Source organism: Melanotaenia boesemani, chromosome 6 (genome assembly GCF_017639745.1).
Source record: "Melanotaenia boesemani isolate fMelBoe1 chromosome 6, fMelBoe1.pri, whole genome shotgun sequence".
Classification (NCBI taxonomy): Eukaryota; Metazoa; Chordata; class Actinopteri; order Atheriniformes; family Melanotaeniidae; genus Melanotaenia; species Melanotaenia boesemani.
The window spans coordinates 15,770,289-15,791,132 of record NC_055687.1 but is presented as its reverse complement, the minus strand read 5'-3'; the positions used below and the strand labels follow the sequence as shown (position 1 = coordinate 15,791,132).

Below are 20,844 nucleotides of genomic sequence, written 5' to 3'. Positions count from 1 at the left end.
TGACATTAATTATACATAGTGCAATTCTCTACAATATGAGAGATAAAGATCTGGTGGTATAGAAGGTCACTTTAACACATTCTGCAAGAATTTAGGACATGACCCTTTGAGAAACACAAAAACTTTCTTGGACTGGTCCACCACTGTCCAATGACAAACACACTGTCTCCAGCTCATACATACACACCCACTTTCTGTCACTCTCCCTGACAAACACCCTCTCACTCTCACCCTTGTTCTAATTTCCCCCGTGTCTCTGCAGTAAGCTCACTGCAGTGCGACTCTCCCCCCTCACCACCCTACGTATAATAGAATATCGATCGCTTGCCTTTGCCGCAGTATGTAAGCGAGCGCTCCTGTGGACGAGTGTGTGCCTGACTGGGGGCCTCCAAGGTCATTGCCATGGCAACCTGAGCATGGGGTCCTCTTGCTGTGCTGTCACAGAGCACAGGTCACAGGGGTCACATGGAGAAGGGAACAACAGGGGGGGACAAAAAGGGGGTTGGTGGGCGCTGCAGATTGCTGTGCTAGATAGAGAAGAGGAACGAGGAGGGAACTGTCTTATTCCAGTGCGTATTCAGACAGTACCAGAATAATAAGAAAATGTACAGACCAAGTGCTGAGAGGCACTGAGTTCATTGCAACCATGACCATCAATATTCAAACAAAAATCTGCTGCAGCATCAGCCAACCAGAATTTTATAATAAAGAACTTGATCTCTTATCAGTAACAAGCTTTTCATTGTGGGTTTATTGCACTTTAAAAATGTAAATACAAAACATACAACTTACATCAAAAATGTAAACAGATTTTACATTTTCAGAAACACATTTAATGTTTTTATGACCTGAATGTTGCAAAACAGAGCTGATAAATATGCACACAATCAGCAAAGTACCATCCTTAATTCATACACCATGAATAAGTACTGACCTCCACTGTAGTCTTCTCAGTTTATCTAGAAGCATCTGAATGATCACATTTTTTATTATTTTTTTCAGCATTAATTTCAATAATAACAATTATTTGTGCAGGATTATCAGGCATAATTTTAAAGCTTAAAATGGCACTTCACCTTTATAAAAATAATTAGTTTACAAATGTGAAAATTACATGTATACATGCCTGTCAGGTGGAAACCTTTTCCCTAAGATATCTAGAGCAGAGTGCAGCACAGATACATCATTAACATGTTGAGGAGAATATCTTCATATAAAGGGCCCAACAGTAACTGAGAGGCTTTATGATACAAACCAGAGGCATTGCAGGTTTAGAATATGTAGATAAAGGCATACAATCTGATAAATAATGTGTTTTGAAATACATTAAGAAGTTAATTATTTGTGCATATGCCAAGTTACGTGCATGAAGTTTTTCTGTAACAGGTTATTTGTGAGGCAAGACAGGTGTACTGTTGACAAAATATCATAATTAAACACAGGATACATACTTTATATAGCTTGGGAACGAGTATCAGCCCAGTTTTTCCCCAGCCCAAGTGGGCAAACACAATTACAGGATTAAATAATTAACTGATAGTTGAACACCTCCTGCAAAGAGTTCCTGCTCTTTACACAGGTTCCATGAGGAGCTCCTCCAAGTCAGATCCCTCCAGCTCACGGAACGCAGCGTGAGAGCCAATCACAAACAGCGTTGCTCCTAAGATATAACAACACAGAATGGGGAAGAAAAAGATAAAAAAAGGGAAAAATTTACAAATATTTATAATAAAATTAACATAATTTCAGTTCTTATAAAGACTGAAAAAAATAGGAAAAAAGTTCAATCTACATTGATTAAATTGTGTAAAAAAAAAAAAACAAACAAAAAAAAAACAAGAAGAGTAACTGAGCTTTGACAAGCATTTAAAAAGAATCCTGCATGCACAGAAAATAACAAATAGCAAGACCAACTAATGTGTTTAGCTTACCAAGAACCCAAAACACAGCTGCTCCAGCTCCAGCCAACCAGAACACAGGCAGAGAGACGGCTCCAGCCAGACTCATCTGATGTGGCACAGTTAGCTCTCTCCCTGGTAACCAAGAAAATGGAACAAAAAAGGAACGGAAAACGTTGAATAACGGCGATGATAAAAGTGGTAAGGTGCCATCTTATGTAGGTCAGAAGATCATTGTATCATATTCAGAAAAACAAGTGTATATTTTAATATCTCACACTAGATCATGAAACGCATTCAATTAATTATTTATTACATGTCCTTTTTTCAAGATTAATTACCTGGGAATTTTATTCATTTTCAAAGCAAAACCTGTTATGACACATATTAACTCAAGGGTTAAAATTAATTACTCAATCAGGTATATGAAGACATGTTCATACATTTTACTCACCAAGAACAACCAGTTTAGACTCCAGAGATTTGAGATGGATTATGTAAAAGGCACCAGCAAACACAGCCAAGGCAATCAGTAGCATGGGCGAGCTGATTCTAGAGAGCAGAAACATCAACAACAAGCCAATTAGTATAGTGTTATTCATTACATCACCTGTAGATTTTGTTTAAAGCCTTAAGATGATTGGATCTTTTAAATAAAATTAATCATGTCGTTCATCTACATAACCAAGTGAGTTATTACATATGTTAATAGCTATTCATTTTTTTTTCTTCATAAAATTCCAATATAGATATGGAGTGCAGACTAAATGAGCAGAAACTTGACAGCAGAAGGTGAAAACATTTCTAATAACAAAGCATCTTGCTGGCCTTACATGCAGTAGAGGATCAGACCCAAAAAGATGAAGGTGTAGTTGCTGTTGTAAATTTCCACATTTTTCACCACCCTCTTACACAACTCTCCAAAGTTGCAAGGTTTTGAAAACTTGCGTTGGTCTACAAAGCTGGCCCACGGTCGAATGGATGCTCGACGCCTGTCGATCCACTCTTTAGCCATGCCAGCTGAAAAGCCTTTTGGCAGCCAGAGCCTATTAAATAAACACACACACACACACACACACACATAAGTATAAAGGTATTTGGACAAATAACAGCAGATTTGAGCAACACTGTCACCAGCCGTTTTTTATGACAACATTCAGGATACTGTAGTGTGATGAATTTTGTGTGCATAGTGCTAAAAGTTAAAATTAAGCGGGTTATACTTTGAGAGCACGCCTGCTCCTCCAGTGCCAGTTGGATGAGCATCATCAGCACTGAAAAGATCTCCAGCCTTGCTGTCCATGTCTACTTGACAGTTCTCCCCCTTTGGTGCTCCGGATGGCATCTACAGACTTTCTGCTAAAAAACAAAAACATTTTCTCTCACCCACTCACTTTCAGTCTATAGTTATATTAAATGGTTGTATAGCCATATAGCTGGTTACCTGTAAGGGAGCAAATAATTACAGATTTTTAAAGATTGTTGGGTATCAGCAAACACTTTCAATTAGCAAAAAATAGAAGTTAGGAAGGAAGGGAGGGAGAAAGAAAGAAAGAAAGAAAGAAAGAAAGAAAGAAAGAAAGAAAGAAAGAAAGAAAGAAAGCATAGAGTAAGTTTTTCTTTCTAAGTAAAGTGGAATATTATACCAGACTATGTCAAAAATATGTATGTGAGACTACGGAAAAATAAGAACAGAGTAATATCTGAGCAGTGGACATTTTTAATTCACAAGGGCTTGGTTACTGCCACATCATTAAACAAACAGGATACGCGAGAAACTGTTTCCAGCAAACATTTGCCTCTTAAATTATAAGGCTGTTCCGATAAGTATATTCTATATAGATTATTCTATATAGATGTACCGTTCTATGAATCTAATGTCAGGCACAGACGACATTATACTTAATACAAAGACAACAGTTAGCTTCCATGCTAACATTTACGTTAGCTCTGATCTGAGTTGATCTGTGGTGACAACTAACTTGTCAAAACTGTACAATGTAATCATTCAACTAAATATGGATACTTACTGCGGCAGTTTTATATGGTAGCTTCAATTAATTTAGTGCTTTTCTGGCTCACGGATGTGATGTGGCTGTGAAAGCAAAATATAAACTTCATACTGCGTTGGACCCAAACATCGCCACCTACTGACGGCATCAAGGACCTCCCCTTCGTGGCTTTACTGTAGCATCAAAAGCTAACTCCCAGTTTGCTCTGACATACAATGCATCTCTTCATATTTATGGCCGTAATGTGCAACCTTTTCTAACTTGTGACGCTCACCCCTGAAAATACTTCTGCGTTATTTATTACTTTGGGTCACAAGGACACAGGAGAAACGACAGAGGTAACAACCCGTCCTGTGATCGGCTGTCTATTTTCTATTATACCTACTCAAAACTAAGCTAGCCTAATAACAAAGAAAGCTAACAGACTGCAGATCAGTGGTAGAAAAACGTGACGTTACGTCATCTAGCAAATTGAGGGGCAGTAATTGGTCCATTTTCCAACGTTGTCGTCCTACTGTCATAACTCACGCGGCACTGTGGAAGTTGCTAGATCGTCGAGCAAGGAAAACTGATTTAGGAAGGTGAGTCGCAATTAGTTAACGTGTTAACTAATACTTTTGTTATTTTTATTGTATCCTAAGCCACACGTATCGTAAACACACGGCAATGTCATTATGCCGTAAGTGACACTAATAAAAGAAACAATACTTGCGCTATGGTGAACGGTGGGTCTGTTATGTAAGGCACAATACGTCAGATTTGGTTCTGCTTGCAAATTTGAGGTTCGTTGAGCTTGGCGGCTGTCTTGTTACGTTTATTATTATTATTATTATTATTATTATTATTATTATTATTATTATTATTATTATTATTATGTTGATATCAGAGAGAAGCGTGACTGTTTACGTAAACTGCGCAAGAGACAAATTTGTTCTACTGGGGTCGCTGCTGCTGGGCGTTGGAAGAACAACATACTTATCTTTGGCTTCCGGCAGGTCTAGTACACAGTGTTTGGCACGACGACAAAACAAGCACATTCACAGCTGACACTTTGTGTTGTTCGGTGAAGATAACGTCGACTCGAAGACGATAATAGGTAGGATTGCTGAGCTTGCCAAAACAGACCTTGAAACACTGTGGTCTGGAGGCCGGTCAAGCAAATGCTAAATTGGCTAATGTTAATTTTCGGTGGATGCTAGCTTACGGTAAATGTGTTTGATGTTAGTTTTTGGTATTTGACGAAACGCTGATTCCAGGGCTTCTCAAGCCCTTTAGGCCAATATCCATGATAGAACTTATGGTTTGTTTAGTTTTTTACTGAATAACACAAGCAACTCAGGAAAGTACATCATAAAAGAAAGTAGAGGTAGAACTAATATGCTAGCTATGCTAGATAAAGTCTCTAATATAATAGAAATACATTATGCAGTGCATATATTGCTTTCCCATACATTCCATTTTGTTTACATTTTATTTTGAGTAATTTGAATCTTTCTGAAACTAAGCTAGTGGGTACTGTAACTAAACTTACTTATTTTTTGCACTGTGCGGGCGAATAGTTAGGCATTTAATTGTCTAAAGTAATGGTTTTGCCCATGTTTTTTTCCATTGGATTTTAAAATAGATTCAGCAGAAGAGGAAACGTGAAAGAAGGCTTCAGTCAAACCCAGATCATGGCTGTCATGTACCCCCCAGGGAAAAAAATGAGGAATTCGTTCTACTGGGATGAAACAGAGTGCCTAAACTACTATGGGATGTTGTCTCTGCATGAGGTGTTTGAAGTAGTTGGATCTCAGTTAACAGAGACTGATGTTGAAGTGCTGTCTTTTCTTTTGAACGAAACCTATTCTGCACCACACCCTCTTGACCCATCTGGCTGGACAGTTGAACCTGCTGAGGACAGCCCAGAGGATTCAGGTGTGACACCAAGTCCTCAGCTGTTAAAAGCATGGAGACAGCTAAAGCCTAAGAGATTCCAGCAACCCTTAGTGGACTCAAAGCCTAAGAATGGCCTTGAGCTGTTACTAGAACTTGAGAAGAGAGGATACCTTAGTGATGGAAACCTTGAACCACTGCTGCAGCTACTACGAGTCCTCACCCGTCATGACCTGCTGCCTTTTGTGTCCCACAAGAAAAGGAGGACAGGTGAGATTTTCAGTTCACAGATGGGAGCTGTTGTAATTGACCTGCCAGAATCAGTGATTCATCACTTAATTATATTCCTATATGTGTGGTTACATATATATACACACACACATATATATATATATATATATATATATATATATATATATATATATATATATACTTGTATGTGTGTATATATATATATATATATATACTTGTATGTGTGTATATATATATATATATATATATATATATATACTTGTATATGTATATATATATATATGTATATGTGTGGTTACATATACACACACACACACACACATATATATATATATATATGTGTGTATATGTGTGTGTGTTTCTTCAGTGTCTCCAGAGAGAGTTGGACAGAGGAACGAGATTGACAGCACAGACTTGATGTATGGATTACAGCATACCTGCAGACAAACAGAAATGCCACTTCCATCTTTCACACAACAATTGAGAACTGGTATGTGTACTGTGTTGTGGCAGGGAAGTCTCAAACCATATTTTCATAGTAATGATTTTAATTGGTGGCGTTTTGTTTTATCCTTGTTTTGTATTTAGAAATTTGTACAAATACATTATTTAATGATAATGTTTTGGTACACACTCACGTACCCTGTCCTTGTGGTACACATTGATATGTAAAAAAAAAAAAAGGACTGTTGATAAAATATAACTCGAAATTATATAAATTTAAGCAATCGGTAAAAGATATGACAAAGAACAAATATAACAAAGTAAATGTTACAGTTTTCTTGCGTCTTATAGATCAAATTTCATAATATGCTACATATGTGTTCAGATATTTATCCAACTGAGGCTGGGCTTTCTAGTACGAGAAGGAGGAAGAGGAGAGGAAATGGCTGGAGCCGTAGGCCCAAGAAAACAGCCAGAAAGATCCAGCCACTTGTTCCAGCACCACAGAAAGTGTCATGTGGTAAGTTTAACACATGTTTATTTAACCTCTTTTTGGTTTTCACCTTTTACCTTCAGTAGTGTCTGTATCCAATTTCTTTTCCTTTCCTGTTAGTCACTTTTACAAATAAGTATTTGTCCGCCTTTTAACATCTTCACCACGTTTCCTGTTTTGTCCTATTAATATTGATTTTCATGTGTATTTGAAACTTGAAGCTTGGACACCAAATCTGAGATCTGACTTTCTATCAGTCATTCCAAAGAACGCACAAAATCATCTAGTCACTTTTTGTAATTTTTTAAAAGATTGATGCAATAGAGCAATGGGTTTACTTTTGGCGGAGAAAGAAAAGTTTAAAAATATTAATACACTTAAAGAGGTAGACTAATGTATGATGTATGGTCCATTAGCTGTTCCTGTCATAGCAGTTATCCATAGAAAGTGATGGATAAAATGTTAAAACCAGTCAAATAAAAGATGTAGGAAATTTGCCTGAATGTCAGTCTACTTTTATGGCATTTACAGGTGTACGATTTGAGCAAAAACTGTTCACGATCATTAGCTCAATGCTTGAACAGAAATGATGTAATAATCATGATTGTGTGCACTCCCCTTTGGGTTGACTAATATACTTATCATTCATTGTGCTTCACTAATGTTTTCATTGTTACTGTAGAGCATTGTGAAGCAATGCATTATATCATTAATGGTCTGTATTAAACATAAAACATGAGACATTTAGTTATTTTATCCATTTCTCCACCTGACCCTTCTTTAAATTCTTGGCCGTTCATTTAATCTTTTCACTAACCCAGCTTTGTTCAGTTGTTCACATTAAGAGTGCAGATCATTGGCTGTTTCCTGTCCTTTTGTCTGTACTTTTGATACAAGTGTTTAGTCAAGTCACCATTGGATGAATGCCTTTGTTCTGCTTTATTGGCAGTCTTGACACAAAGTCATCACAAGTTGGTTCTGACAAGTTTCAAACCTTACATGTCATAAGGAATGTCTTTTGAGCTGTTCTTTACAATATTATTAGCTCAAGTATTGACTAAATATCCCAGTGTCAATGTCCTATTACATATCTAGACTATTGCTTCACTTTTATAAGGGATGGGTATCAACAACTGATAATAAATGGGTACAAGTTCCTGACAGGTCAGTACACAAATATTGATAAATTGTTAGAAAAGGATCTACAGTCATATCATTATGGTTTCACTGCTAACCAATAAAGACTTTGGAGTGCCATACTGGCATCAACCCAGAATAAACATCAGTAAGCAGATACTGTAAAATGTTGCCCTGTAGCAGAATTTTGTCACGGAGAGCTTAATGTGACCATCTCAAACATTGTGTAATTTTATTTATTTATTTTTTAAGTAGCATTAAAATCAAGTCGTTCTTACTGTATTTTTGCCATGATATGACGCATAAAGAATTGAGTTAGATAAACTATAAAATAGTAACATGTTTGCTTTGGCAAAAAAATATAATGCCTCCCAAATTTTGTTTTAAATGTTTCTGCTAACTTTATACATGTAATGTCCATCCATTCTAACAGAGCTGACGTTTTGAAATTTCCAACCATTCCCGAATGGCATGGAAGCTGCTGGCATCATTCAGGGTTATTTTGTGCTCTCCTGTCATGGCTAAAAAGGTAAAATGATCAGCTCACTTCAGCTAATTAAAATACAGCAAAATTGTAAATATGGAAGATGTAGTTGTAAATCTAAAGCAGCATATCTGGCCTCTATAATAAAGCGACTCCTGCACACTTCAGTATGGCCACTTGGCTCTGAAACTTGCATGACTAGCTCATTTTAAAATGTGTGCCTTGATATCATGACATCAAGGTAACACTTATTATAATGAAAATGAGTCTACAGTTAGTACTTTGTGGAATAATTTCAGCCTGTTTCAATGGGCTTTCATTCATGTTAAACAACCCCAGAGATATTGCAGGTCAATTTAGCCAAGTCAGTCTGGATCTTGATTAGGGCTGCACAACATATCAAAAATTTACCTTCATAACGATATTAATCTTTGCAATATAAATATTGCAACAGCTGCCCAAACCTCGATAAATAGTAGTCCCTATTTGCGTATTTTAAGGAGGTGATATGACGGTTCCAAACGTTACTGAGCATTCATGCTCTGTGTGCATCAATGGGGAATAAAATGGACTGTTAACTGTCTCGGGTGCCTGTTCCATGTAGATCCTAATGGCTGTGGCACTAGAACAAAGGCATAGGCATTTTGATGGTGGAAGGTAACAAGAAGAGCGAAGTAAATGTGGTTGCAGAAGAACTTGGCTAAACAGAACAGCACATCCGCTATTTTGAACTACGTTGGTTAGAAGAGCGATGACAACAAATACAGGTACTCTGCAAGAGATGTTGAATACTTGTGCCAAACACCAGGTGACACATGTTTACTATGTGGAAATCTGGACTGATGATGTTAGACAGTGGTCCACAGCTACTGATGAGGGCATTTTAGCTGGCATTATCAAAGTTTGGTCCATTAATGTCTAAAACTCTGCTTCGTCTGACAGAAACTACTTTTGACAATCCACTCTGGAATCCCCTTAATAATTGATCAAAACTTCTTCAAACTTTCTTCAAACTCTTGCGAAGGCTGTCAATTTTCTATTTGATCTCTAGTCTTTAGGCTGCTGACCAAATAATTTTTATTAAATAGAAGATTTACTAAAATATAGCTTTAGCTATATTTTAATTATAACAGTTCAGCAGACGTCTGTGCATGAGAATTTTGCCAGTGGAGCTCCATATGAGAAAACATAATCGCTGCAGTGTTATTTATTTTATCGCAGGTCATATCACCATTGCAACTTTCAAAAATGTTCTCACATATTGCATGTTTTCCTGATATCGTGCAGCCCTAATCTGGACGTGTTATTCAAAATTGCATAAATCTTTACACAATTATAATCAGTTAATCTTTACATGTTTTATTTTTGCTCAGAATCTAGAGGAATACAAAAAGTACCATAAAAATTGATATTAACAAAATGTTAACGATACCCATCCCTGCTTTCAGTCTTTCAGTGCTTAGTCATTCAAACTCAAATGTCTTACGTTCAATGTTGCCTGTAAGTCAGAAATACTTACCACACCAAAACCCTGATGATTCAGACCCATTTTGAAAAAAGAATCTAATAATGAAGACAGCTTTTTCAAGCTATTCAGGTTGAGTGATGTACCTGTGACCTGACCATAAACATGTTGCTGTCTTGACTCCACATTTGATTCCACCAGGTTGACTCCGATTGTGACACAGATCGAGTAACCTAAGACACAATGGATCATGAAGACAGAGATGGAGACTGAGGAACAAAACAAAAAAGTCTGTCACTCCACTCTGTCCATACATACTGCAGTGTGCGTGATCAACTCAGTCATGTGCTCTCACAAGTCTGGGCCGATGCCTAAGGTAAAAAGAGGCTCTCCCCCTTGTTACAACGGGGTTGGTGCTTCTGCTTTGTACTGTATACGATGCTTGTGTATCATAATGTAGCTGCTCCTTACCTGGTCCCCCTCATCAAGCCTGCTTTGCTCTATAAAAAAAAAAAACAAAAAAAAATCATCCTGTGATGTTCTTCAATGTTATGCACTGTGTAAGACCAAACAATCTTTCTCAGATTATGGATCCTTACTCGTTCTGATAAGAGTTGTTCATGTCAGTGTTTCACAGAATTCGGTGAAGATAAAGAAACCCAGAATCATGTCAATGTTTCACAGTCCTCAGCAGTAAACCATAAAAATGCTACTAAGAAATCTGAAGCTGACGTTAAATACAAACATGTCAAACAACAAGAATCTCTGAAAATATCTGCTTGATCTAAAATAATACCAAGTTTAAATTTTGTAGTGAAAAATGCTTTAAATGAAACAAAAATTGGTAGATTTTCACAAATATGGCCAACAGTTTTTTTTTCAGTGGTTGCAGTTCAGAAAAATGTGCAGCATAGTATCACGTCTTTTTAATTGTGGGGCTAAAATAATATTCATGAAAGGCAAATTATTGTCACTGTATCTTTTTAAATGGAGTTGTGTGTTATATGTAGAGTGTAATTGCCTCCATCAGTGGTCAAAGAGCACAGAGAATCTGAGCTAAAGTTAAAACAGGACAGAACACAGAGCTGCGGAGTAGACAATGCAGAGCAACACAGAGTTCAGAAAATAGTGACAGAGAAAATAGCAATCTGATGTGAAAGTGAAATTGTGTGACACTATTAAGACCTGATTAAGTACACTGAGAAGATAAAACTTGTAACAGAAAAGTCCATTTGGCTACATACAAAGACAATAGAAATATGTTGGACATGTTTGTGAAAAAAACTTTTTTTTATTGCATTTGGAAAATCATTTGGACACATCCTTTGCCATCATTATCACACTGTATGGTTTTATAACGTAGCCCTAAAAGTAAGGAAATATGTGTTAAGTGGATTATTTGTCCTCCTTGCTGGGACCTCTGTAGCGTGTGGAAGATCCCTATGAAGCCACAACAGCTTGTCACCTCCTCCTCATTGTGGTCATCAGACTGGCTACATTTTGCTATGGGATGGCATCCCATTCCTCAACTAGGAGTTGCTGAACATTACCCAGCATGGTTGTGTCGGCCATTTTGGCACATACAACATGCCCATGCTGTGATCGCATAAAGTATTCAGTTGGCTTGAGGTCAGGACTTAGAGCAGGTCACCCAGCCTCTTCTCTACCAACATCTGGACGTACTCTGTGATGATCCTGGCTCTGTGGACATACATTCATACATTCTTATACAACTATCAGTTAGATGCTAATCAGGTCACAGTCATACATCTGAGACTGGTACACACCTGGCAGCACTTAAATCCCAAAAGAAGAGTGAATACCAACAGGAAAATATTGCAGGGACATTTTCCCTATTTTTAAGGGGGTACTACCCACACACTTAGCTGTGTTGCTCATTTCACAAATGCATGATATATCTCATTTTAAAGGTGACTAATCAGGCATTCACACAATGTAGAATACAACATCATATAGTATTATAATTCACTAAACTCAAATTTCCTTACTTTTTGTGCAAACTTTGTATCTGCCTTGAAATTCTGATACTGCAAATTAAAGTGAATAGTGCCAATTGGGTATGTTTATCCGTCCATCTGTGTGGACAGGCCTTGTATTTCATTTCAGAGAATCTTTAATAGCTGCCACAGCCTCTAAAGAAATGCCTGTGTGACTTTTTCATTTCTGAGGACTGTACTTAACATTGCTCTGCTGAAGGAAGCTCAGCTGTACCTTATCTCTGTACCCCGTGTGGGCCCTTGTGTGTATTTTTCAAGATGTAGCAGAGATAGATAGGGCGGTTCAGTCCAACGCCGTCCATTTGGATTTCAGTAGACCTCAAATACCCTTTTCTTATTATATGTCATCTCTGAATTAATTTTTAAGTGTTTCAATTAAATTGCAACTGCTTTGATAAACTTCTCTTAGCACAGTAGCATTTTCGTGCTTCTTAAATGGGATGCTTGGAAATGCCCACACTTTAATGGACACTATTAATGTTACAGTTAAGGGCTTAATTTGTTGGTCAAGATAAGGGCCGAGGTATCCCAAGCATCCCTCTGTTTTTATAGAGCTACAGCAAAATCATTTCTGGCCCGACTCAGTTGTCAGTGCCAGCTATTATCCTGACTCAAACCTCTTTACAACTGAGAAGTGCCTTGATGTTGATTTTTATATTTATATATAAAAAAAACTCAGTCAACGGACATCCAACCCACTTGTGCTTGTCTCTTTTTCTCTTTCTCTCCTTTCTCTGTATTCACAGTTCTAAACAGACCAACCTGTGTGTCAGGAAAACGATATCCTCACACACAATGAGAGAGAGAACGAACATTAAAAGTTCAAACTGCGCAAAATGGTAAAGAGTGATTTGTCTATGGGGTTAAGAGAGATTTCTGTCTACCTGTCTCTCAATACTCCTGTAGCTTTTCACTCTCATGGTCAGTTGTTCAGCTGAAAAATGGATCGATAAGAGTTGAAGCTCTCCGTGCCAAGTGACTCCTCATAAATGGATACTTAAACTTTTTTTAAGACTTTTTTTTTTTTTGTGGGGGGTGGTGGGATGAGTTGAGGAAGCCAAACGGGCTCGGTGTTTAAAGTGAGAAAATGAAAGCTGTGCCTCCTAATGTCCTGTCTAAGTGGATGTCTCTCTGTCTGATGAAGCGTGAAGTGCTCTGTAACCCTAACAAAATGACTATCACTGTGTTCCCGTGATTCTAAATGGCCTTCTTCTCGGTGTAACTATCTCTACCCCCATCCTGCTCAGTATGAAATGGGAAAGTGAAATGGAGGCCGTCCATAAATGGAGTAATTGTGTGAAGGGCAGGTGTTTATCGCAGCCTCAGCCCTCACACCGTGTACTGACCAAAACAGTCAATTAACGAGGCTAAGATTTATATTCCTCACTGTGAACATACCAAATATTGACAAAGTTAGGCCATCAGCAGTTATATATTCCCTTTTTAAGATGAAGTCTTGACAGTTTCCTAAGAGAAACTGTGAAACTGTCACATCCTGTCACTGCTGATTAAAACTTACACTTAAAAACCAGATATGTGCAGTTACTGGAACTGTTTAACCTTCACTAGCTTGAATAAATGTTATTTTACACCATTAAATTGGGGTGCATTTCTTAATACTGCTTAAAGAACAGGGACTGCATTTAAGTAAAAAAAAAAGTTTAAAAAAAATGTTGGTTATTTGCTGAAAAATGAGTCATTCTGTAACAGGTTACATGTACGTTATATTAGGCTGAAAGCTATTGTTACTTTGAACTTTTTTGTACCTTTTTTTCCCTGACTGATACTTGAGTGAACAATCAAATTGTAGTAATCTTAATGCTGGTTCCCATGAAACAGTCTTTACCAGGTGTCAGTAGTCCACTGTTAATGCTGCTAAATAACATAGCATGAAATTAGGGAGGTAGATAATTCATTTAGGTGTTTAGTGTCTCATGATAGTCATGTGGTGTAGGAAGGAATTTCACATCAATGTGTCAAAATTGTACCCTTTTTTTTAACTGAATGGATTGAACTGAAGACCAATATTTATTAGTTATTGAGACATTGTAATAGAGAAATGGTTAATAAATTTTTAGTCTAAATCAAACGTCTTCTTGTAAAATGTCCATGTTTCATATTATTGTGCTATAAAACTTTCCTGAAGATGGGGTTAAAAAAGGAGAAAAGAACCTGTTGCCTTTGTTTTTTTCATGTAAGATACTAAATGGCAAATTAATGTTCTGCAAGTGGGTTTTTAGCTTGAACCTATTACCAAACCTGCATATTTAAACATTTCCAAAGCCTTATTGATTAAGTACCCTGCTTGGATCTGGTCTTCTGTTTTTATATTAATCTAATTACAGACTTGTGAAGCTTGCATGCACACAAGGCCAGTGTTTGGTTACCCCTCTTCTACAAATGTTAAGAGATGCAAAATCAATGCTTTAATTCAACATTTGCATTTCTAATGTTGGCATTTTCCAAACTTTATCCCTCTTGAGTCTTGCTCCATTCCCCATAGCCTCAAACAAAATATGGTTGCAGAGTGAAGATGTGTCTTGAAAAGAAGAATTAACCATTTGTTAGTTGGAGCTTTGCCACTTCAGCTTTTATCTTGCTATCATTCACAAGTATGAGCTGCACATACAACTGTATTTCACATGAGACTTCTTTTTTTTTTTAGTTGATTGTAACAATTAAAGATGATTCCACTATTTGCTGATAAGAGTATTTCAGTCTCGGCACTGTCATGTTTGCTCATGTGTTTTTTTTTTATAGGTAAGGAGGGCAGAGATTTACATTTGGTTATAGAACTGAGTGGAAAATGCTTGGAAAAGACCATTTTGACATATAGGACGTTTTCAAGAAAAACTGATGTCACTGGTGGCAAATGCTACTAAGGTTTCCTAAAAGGGTATCATTGGGAGAAATGGATTTTTGTTACAGCAAAAGTCATCAGCAGCTGGTTTCCACTTGGAGCTCTGGAATAATGACATGAGGGATGATCTCAGCGTTGCTCTTGCTCAGCACAGTATGTATCCTCTAATCTTTCTCGCTGTGCTGTTGCATGACCACCAATCCAGTTAACACCAGGACTCCAGAAGCTATTTATATTCAGCACTAAACATTTTGATCAGAATGAGTCTTGATGGACTTTTAAAACTCCAGGTTGAGACAAAAGGCCTCCCCAGGTTCTCAGCACAGCCATGTTGCTCTCTTTACCTTGATATTTGCTCACAGTCTCAAGTTCATTTAAACATATTTAACTACATGAATGCAACAGCCATGATTTAAGCAAACCTTTAAAGCTGTCTTACTGAAACTTCTCATGCACCAGTTTCTTTTGATTCAGTTATTTTGTTAACAGCAAGCAATGATGCTCAAAATGATAGAATTGCCCAACCAAGAAATGGAACTACACTACTGGATCAGATGAGTATTTCTTTCATTGTTCCGACTTGTCAAATTCATTTCCACCAAAACAAGCTACAGGACTGTATTTAGTTGAAACGTGCATACAGACGAGTTGGTCTAGTTTCTGTGTCGTACATAATTCAGCCTGCTCTGCCTCGATGCACTGTTTGCTTTTTGTCAAGATCTAGTCAAAAAAAATATCCTGAAGTATAATTTCATTTCCATTTAAAAACACAGCCTATTGGGTCACAATTTGCTTTTGCGAACTGTGCCCTCCCTTTTTTTTTTTGTTAAAATTCCCAACCTAATATAAATCATCTATTTAAGCAGAATGAGCCATGTTTTAACTGGTTGTCATGTTTTTTCTCTTCCCCTTGTTTTGACTTCATGACCCCTTGTGATCTTTCCTCAACTTTCATCTTTTCCTCCTCCTCCACGCTTTCTATTTCCTTTCCCTCGAACCCTCTTAATTCACTTTTTCTACTCATGGAAACTTTCACCCCTACTTTCTCTCACAACTTTACTTCTATCCACCTCTGTTTCCTCCCATCTTCTACCATTATCAGATATTCGCCTACGTGTCCGTGCAGAGTACCTGGAGCATGAGTCGGCGCTACGTGATGGTGTCTCCTCAGACAAGCGTCAGCCACTGGAGCGGCAGTTTGAGTTGTTCAGTAGAGCCAACACGCTGCTTCGTGCCAGAGACCTGGGGTCCATCGTCTGCGACATTAAGTTCACAGAGCTGGACAACCTTGAGGCTTTCTGGGGTGACTACCTGAGCGGAGCCCTGTTAGAGGCCCTAAAGGGAGTTTTCATCACAGACTCTCTGAGGATGGCAGCAGGCTCCGAGGGTGTCCGTCTTCTGATCAGTGTTGACCAAGATGACTATGAAGAAGGCCGAAGATTGCTAAGGGCCAGGAAAATTACGTCATTAAGTAATGGTGAATACATGGAAACTTGTTAGACTTTAAACCCTAAGATCCTTTCTGTTGTATTATATTAACCTGGAAGAAAAAGAATAGTATAGTAAGTAAAGGTTAGGGGTTCAGGCAGAATTGAGAAGCACTTTCAAGGGGTCCTATTGTAGTTGCAATCCATGTAACCACCACTAGATGGCAGAACTTACCATAGGCTGTATTGATAGAACCTTTCATTTTTAAAAAATAGTCTTAAGTTTGAATATAACTATTGTTTTTGGACAAATTATGTACAATTATGAATCGGGGTAATCTCCATTCTGATTCAAGCACAGGTGCTTCTTTGTAAGATGGCAGGATGAAATGGGATAGATCAGGATGCCACTTCTGTCTCTGAAAACAGGAACAAGCAAACCAGTATCACCTTTTCAAATGGTAAGCCACTCGTGATATTATCTGTTATTTAGTAGATAAAATGATGGCAACCACTGACTGCCACAAAGATGGAAATGCTGTGTGTGGTGTCACAGTGGCAGACATAAGTTATTAATGTATCATAGACATGCCAAACTCCTGAATTTATGTATAGATGGTGGGTATTCACGTGTAAAGATGGTGCTTTATAGTTTCAAGTGCAGCTGCAAGGGAAAAAAAGTGCCACTGTTGGGTCCTCTTTTGGTTTTGATTGAATATTTAGAAGAATTGTGTAAATAAGAACTTATTATTAAAACCAAGAAGTTAAAAGTTTTTCTCTTTTCTAAAAGAAAAATCAACAATTAAGGACAAGTGGCTGCTTTCACCACAGTTTGACTTTTGTGTGTAACTTTGGAAAGCCTTGTCCACACAAACGCACCTAGATAACTAACACTAGAATTCTTGGCCCTGTGTACCACGATAACCCAACTTATGATTGCTGTGGTCAGTGGATACAGCGGTTTCCAGTAGATGACAGCAGTGATTAGGGATAGGTCTCAACAGACCATGGAAGATTCATCATCACAAGCTTGTCAAGAGCTGCCCTGATAATGCAGTGGCGACTTGTGTCCGGGCTTCCAACTAGGCCTCGGCAAGTGCTTCTCTTAGTAAGTAAAGCACAGGACAGTGCGTCGGTCAATAGAAGTGATGTTGGGGAGATCAAAATCAAAAGTGCACATCCCAGCTCCACTCAGCCCTGCTATGTAGGCCCAGTAGAGTAGCTCACGGACAGCTGTCTACTCACCCTGCTGGAACTAATGCCTGGGCTTCACTCATAGAAGACGATCAATAAGGTGCCTCACTCTTAAGTCCCTTCATACTGGCATGACTTAAGCAGGCAGACACTGTCTGAAGTATAGGTCTCTGCAGGGCAGCGTAAGAGAGACCATGGACAGATTTCCATGTTTACTTTTGTGCATAAAATAATTATTGTATGTTTGTATTGTTCACTGATTCAGGGGAACGTTTTTCTTTAAAAAGGAAATCTTTAATTTTGCAAGGGTAGTTTTTTGTTTATGTGGAAATCTTTATATTAAAAACTATTTCTGATGAGTAATAAAGGTTTTGATGGCTTCAACCTGCATCTGCACGTTATTGACAGTGTAATATTGTAGAGTATTTATTAAGGGCTGAAGCTCTTATCTAAGGGCTTGTCCAAATCTAAATTTGGTTAATCTCGGAGTGTTCTGAAATCCACACCTCTTTAATGTCTTCCCCAAATCATCTGAAAAGTTAATTGAAAACAAATCATTTAAAGCTTTTTGCTTTGTGTGGCCTACCCTGGTGCCATGATATAACATATTTCAGTCTAGTTTATTATACATGAAGAAACAATTACATGTTTAATTTTAATTGTCATCTTAACTTATTGTTCTGGTCAAATGAAGTTTTAAAGTGTTTATTTTTTCCCAAAGCCTTTGTGGCTTTGTTCTGAATTACAACAATAGCATCCTAACAAACTTTCTGTAAAAGATAAATTGCATTTTTTTAAACTCTATGGTGAAAAATAGAAAATGCAATCATTTGTGTGATAAACAGCAGTATTGAATTTATTTTCTATACTGCTTAGTCCAATTCAAGGTCAGACAGCAGTGTTCAATCCTAATTAAAATTGCAAAGTATATATCTGCATCCCATTTTCTTTATTATAAATTGGAGATTCTAGCTATATTTTTGTGATGACAGAGATGAGCTTGAGAGACTAAATGTAGTCTGAGCCATTTTAAGATGAATACATCTCTGAGCTATTTCAGACTACATACAGGCTTCTGATGTAGACAAACATCCTTGAAAAGATGGATAAATAATGTAAATGTTGGTTAAAGGGCAAGCACTGACATTTTCTAATTAGCCCACGTCCTTTCTAAACCAGAACCTAATGATGACAAAGTAGAAAAATGGGGTGAAATCACTCATTTTCTGATAATTTTTTTTAAATTTTCCTATTAGATGCAGTCTGTTTAGTCTCTTGTCCATGCAGAAACCTGAAGTTGATAATTGATAGTTCAGCTAGAAGCATATCTCTCATTTTGAAAATATTAGGTGCACATTTTTCATGCCACAATGTCAGACTGCCTTTAAGATGCCACCACTTTTGGGTTCCCTAAGAGCTCTCTCTCCTGGCACACTGTGTCTGAAAAGCTGCCATATCATTGACCTGCCATCATAGAGAGCAGTAAGAAAAAGCCTGATGAGGCCTTTTCTACCATGTTAAGAGTATGCTTTGCTGGATGGCCACCTAAACTGTCCAAGGCCTGCTTCTGGGAAAACTGAGATTTTTTTCTTTGTTTGTTTTGAAAGCCCAGTCTCCACCACACCCAGCTTTAAAGCAAAAACAGCAATGTGAATAGATCCAGGCACTTTGAGATGTCTGCAAGGCTGTAGAGGTCCAATTCAAATTATGCTTGGATCCTGGGAACACAGTTCATTTCCAAGGCTGCCTTCATTTAGGTGTTTCTATGGAAGTCTTTTTCCATACGTTTCTATAAAACTTAACGAATCTAGGCAGATGCCACTGTCACAATGGATGGATGTAACTGAATCTCCAACCTCTCAGAGATTGTTGTGTGAGCTCTGTACAGTAAGCCAGCATGTCTACAATTTAATCTCCCAAACAGTCCATATGCTTTGACATGGATCAAGGCTTATTTACCTTCTTGCAAATGACTGAAGACTGATGCCACCGTGACATCTCTGTGGACCCCTTGCTTCACTGAGCAGCACCACTAAAATCCACAAATTAAAACAAGTGACACCAAAAGTTTTTTTTTTTTTAAAGATGATCTTGTGTTTGACTATATCCTTGAAAAGCTCAGTAACTCTTATTTAGTGAGTTTTAGAAGAGATAAATGTGAATTTATTATCTTCAAACTGCTCAGTTGTAGCCGAATCTCTCTTAGTGGAACTGAGCCCATTACAGTCTGCACTCCATCACCACTACAATCACTCCTGCTTCAGCCAAGAATTTCCCTTTGTGCTTAACTGATCTACATCCAGGTTAAGTATTCCACAGACGGGGTTAAACATCATGTTGCTATGGTGACAGAGCTGGACTGGACAGTAGCAGTCTTGCGATGTATATTGCTGGGAACCCGTAAGATGATTAGAAGACACTGCAAGAGGGCAACAGCGATGGAGCCAGCACTGCAAATAATAAAACTATATTGTTTTTTTAATGAATCGATCAGTTTCAACATGTGTTTTCACTTTCCATTACCTGTAGTGGGGAATAACTTCAAATAAACTATATGAAACTGCCCTTTTTTTTCCACACCATATCACAGTGAACATTCGGCGAAGTGAATGTTCAGTTTATTGCCTAAACCACTTCATAGAGACATCAGAGTTAGCATTGTGTTCTGTGGTGCAAATTGTATTGGGTGCAAAAGCTAATGTATTGGCTGGTTTGTGTGGCAGGAGACTGGTCATCATCCTCCTGTAGACTTTATTCCACTGTCCGCAGGTGTTCCTCCTACTACCTTGATTGGATGGAGACTCGAGTCATCTTGTGGTAGCTCAGGCCTAAATCAGTCTCCTAGCGAAACGTGTCATCTAAAGCTGATAGACACTATAGCCTTCAGTCGGCTCACTGGGGCTGCTGATATTGTATGTATACCCTGCAGCATATCGTACAACCTTCTGACGGGAGAGATTCTCTGCTTTTACTGAGGGAAGAAAATTAAATGAGGAGATCTTCTCTAAAGCTTTCTTCCTTGTACCTCTGTACCAAGGAAGAAGGTGGTTCAGACACAGTGCAGATTCTTTAAAATATCACATTTTTTTCAAAAACATATAAAATGGGATTTGTTGGGTCATTTCCTTAATTTGCATCAACTAAATATATCTTAAATAATTTCCAGCAGCCTAGCAAATTTACAGTTAAATAGCCTACACATTAAAGCAAATTTATTGAGTCACCATGTCAGCAAGTGTGTGAGCAGAGGACAGCTCTGCCTACCTCTGTGCTGAGCAGACGGAA

At 37.8% G+C, this 20,844-nt stretch overlaps 2 protein-coding genes and 1 long non-coding RNA gene across 6 annotated transcripts; 2 read left to right on the top strand and 1 right to left on the bottom strand.

Moving 5' to 3' along the window:
- Window positions 1-730: 730 nt before the first annotated feature.
- Window positions 731-4,105, bottom strand: rabac1 (Rab acceptor 1 (prenylated)). 2 transcript variants are annotated; one of them, XM_041986865.1, is made up of 6 exons: window positions 3,929-4,105; window positions 3,122-3,257; window positions 2,732-2,944; window positions 2,353-2,450; window positions 1,932-2,033; window positions 731-1,660 (listed from the first exon to the last, which is right to left on the bottom strand). In XM_041986865.1, the coding sequence occupies exons 2-6, from the start codon at window positions 3,241-3,243 to the stop codon at window positions 1,572-1,574; spliced, it is 624 nt and encodes a 207-aa protein (XP_041842799.1). In that variant the 5' UTR covers window positions 3,244-3,257; window positions 3,929-4,105; the 3' UTR covers window positions 731-1,571. The 2 variants fall into 2 exon arrangements, with proteins under 2 accessions (XP_041842799.1, XP_041842800.1); XM_041986866.1 differs by having other exon boundaries at window positions 3,122-3,254.
- A 256-nt stretch (window positions 4,106-4,361) lies between these two features.
- Window positions 4,362-17,943, top strand: dedd1 (death effector domain-containing 1). 2 transcript variants are annotated; one of them, XM_041986862.1, is made up of 5 exons: window positions 4,362-4,491; window positions 5,535-6,055; window positions 6,405-6,527; window positions 6,867-7,001; window positions 16,041-17,943. In XM_041986862.1, exons 2-5 carry the CDS (start codon window positions 5,584-5,586, stop codon window positions 16,436-16,438), a joined length of 1,128 nt encoding a protein of 375 aa, XP_041842796.1. In that variant the 5' UTR covers window positions 4,362-4,491; window positions 5,535-5,583; the 3' UTR covers window positions 16,439-17,943. The 2 variants fall into 2 exon arrangements, with proteins under 2 accessions (XP_041842796.1, XP_041842797.1); XM_041986863.1 differs by lacking the exon at window positions 4,362-4,491 and adding an exon at window positions 4,814-5,006.
- LOC121641018 lies at window positions 8,559-14,161 on the top strand. Of its 2 annotated transcripts, XR_006010632.1 has the most exons (3): window positions 8,559-8,640; window positions 10,262-10,436; window positions 12,825-14,161. It is a non-coding gene; the product is annotated as an uncharacterized LOC121641018 (long non-coding RNA). The 2 variants fall into 2 exon arrangements; XR_006010633.1 differs by having other exon boundaries at window positions 10,262-14,161.
- Window positions 17,944-20,844: the final 2,901 nt, after the last annotated feature.

Bases quoted from the DNA above. Each gene is read 5' to 3' on its own strand.
- rabac1 (XM_041986865.1), bottom strand. From the start codon at position 3,243: ATGCCATCCGGAGCACCAAAGGGGGAGAACTGTCAAGTAGACATGGAC. The intron at 2,451-2,731 runs GTAAGGCCAGCA...TCTGCTCTCTAG, and splicing joins GGTCTGATCCTCTACTGCAT to AATCAGCTCGCCCATGCTAC. The intron at 2,034-2,352 runs GTGAGTAAAATG...CTTGGTTACCAG, and splicing joins GTCTAAACTGGTTGTTCTTG to GGAGAGAGCTAACTGTGCCA.
- dedd1 (XM_041986862.1), top strand. From the start codon at position 5,584: ATGGCTGTCATGTACCCCCCAGGGAAAAAAATGAGGAATTCGTTCTAC. The intron at 6,056-6,404 runs GTGAGATTTTCA...GTGTTTCTTCAG, and splicing joins CCACAAGAAAAGGAGGACAG to TGTCTCCAGAGAGAGTTGGA. The intron at 6,528-6,866 runs GTATGTGTACTG...ATATGTGTTCAG, and splicing joins CACACAACAATTGAGAACTG to ATATTTATCCAACTGAGGCT.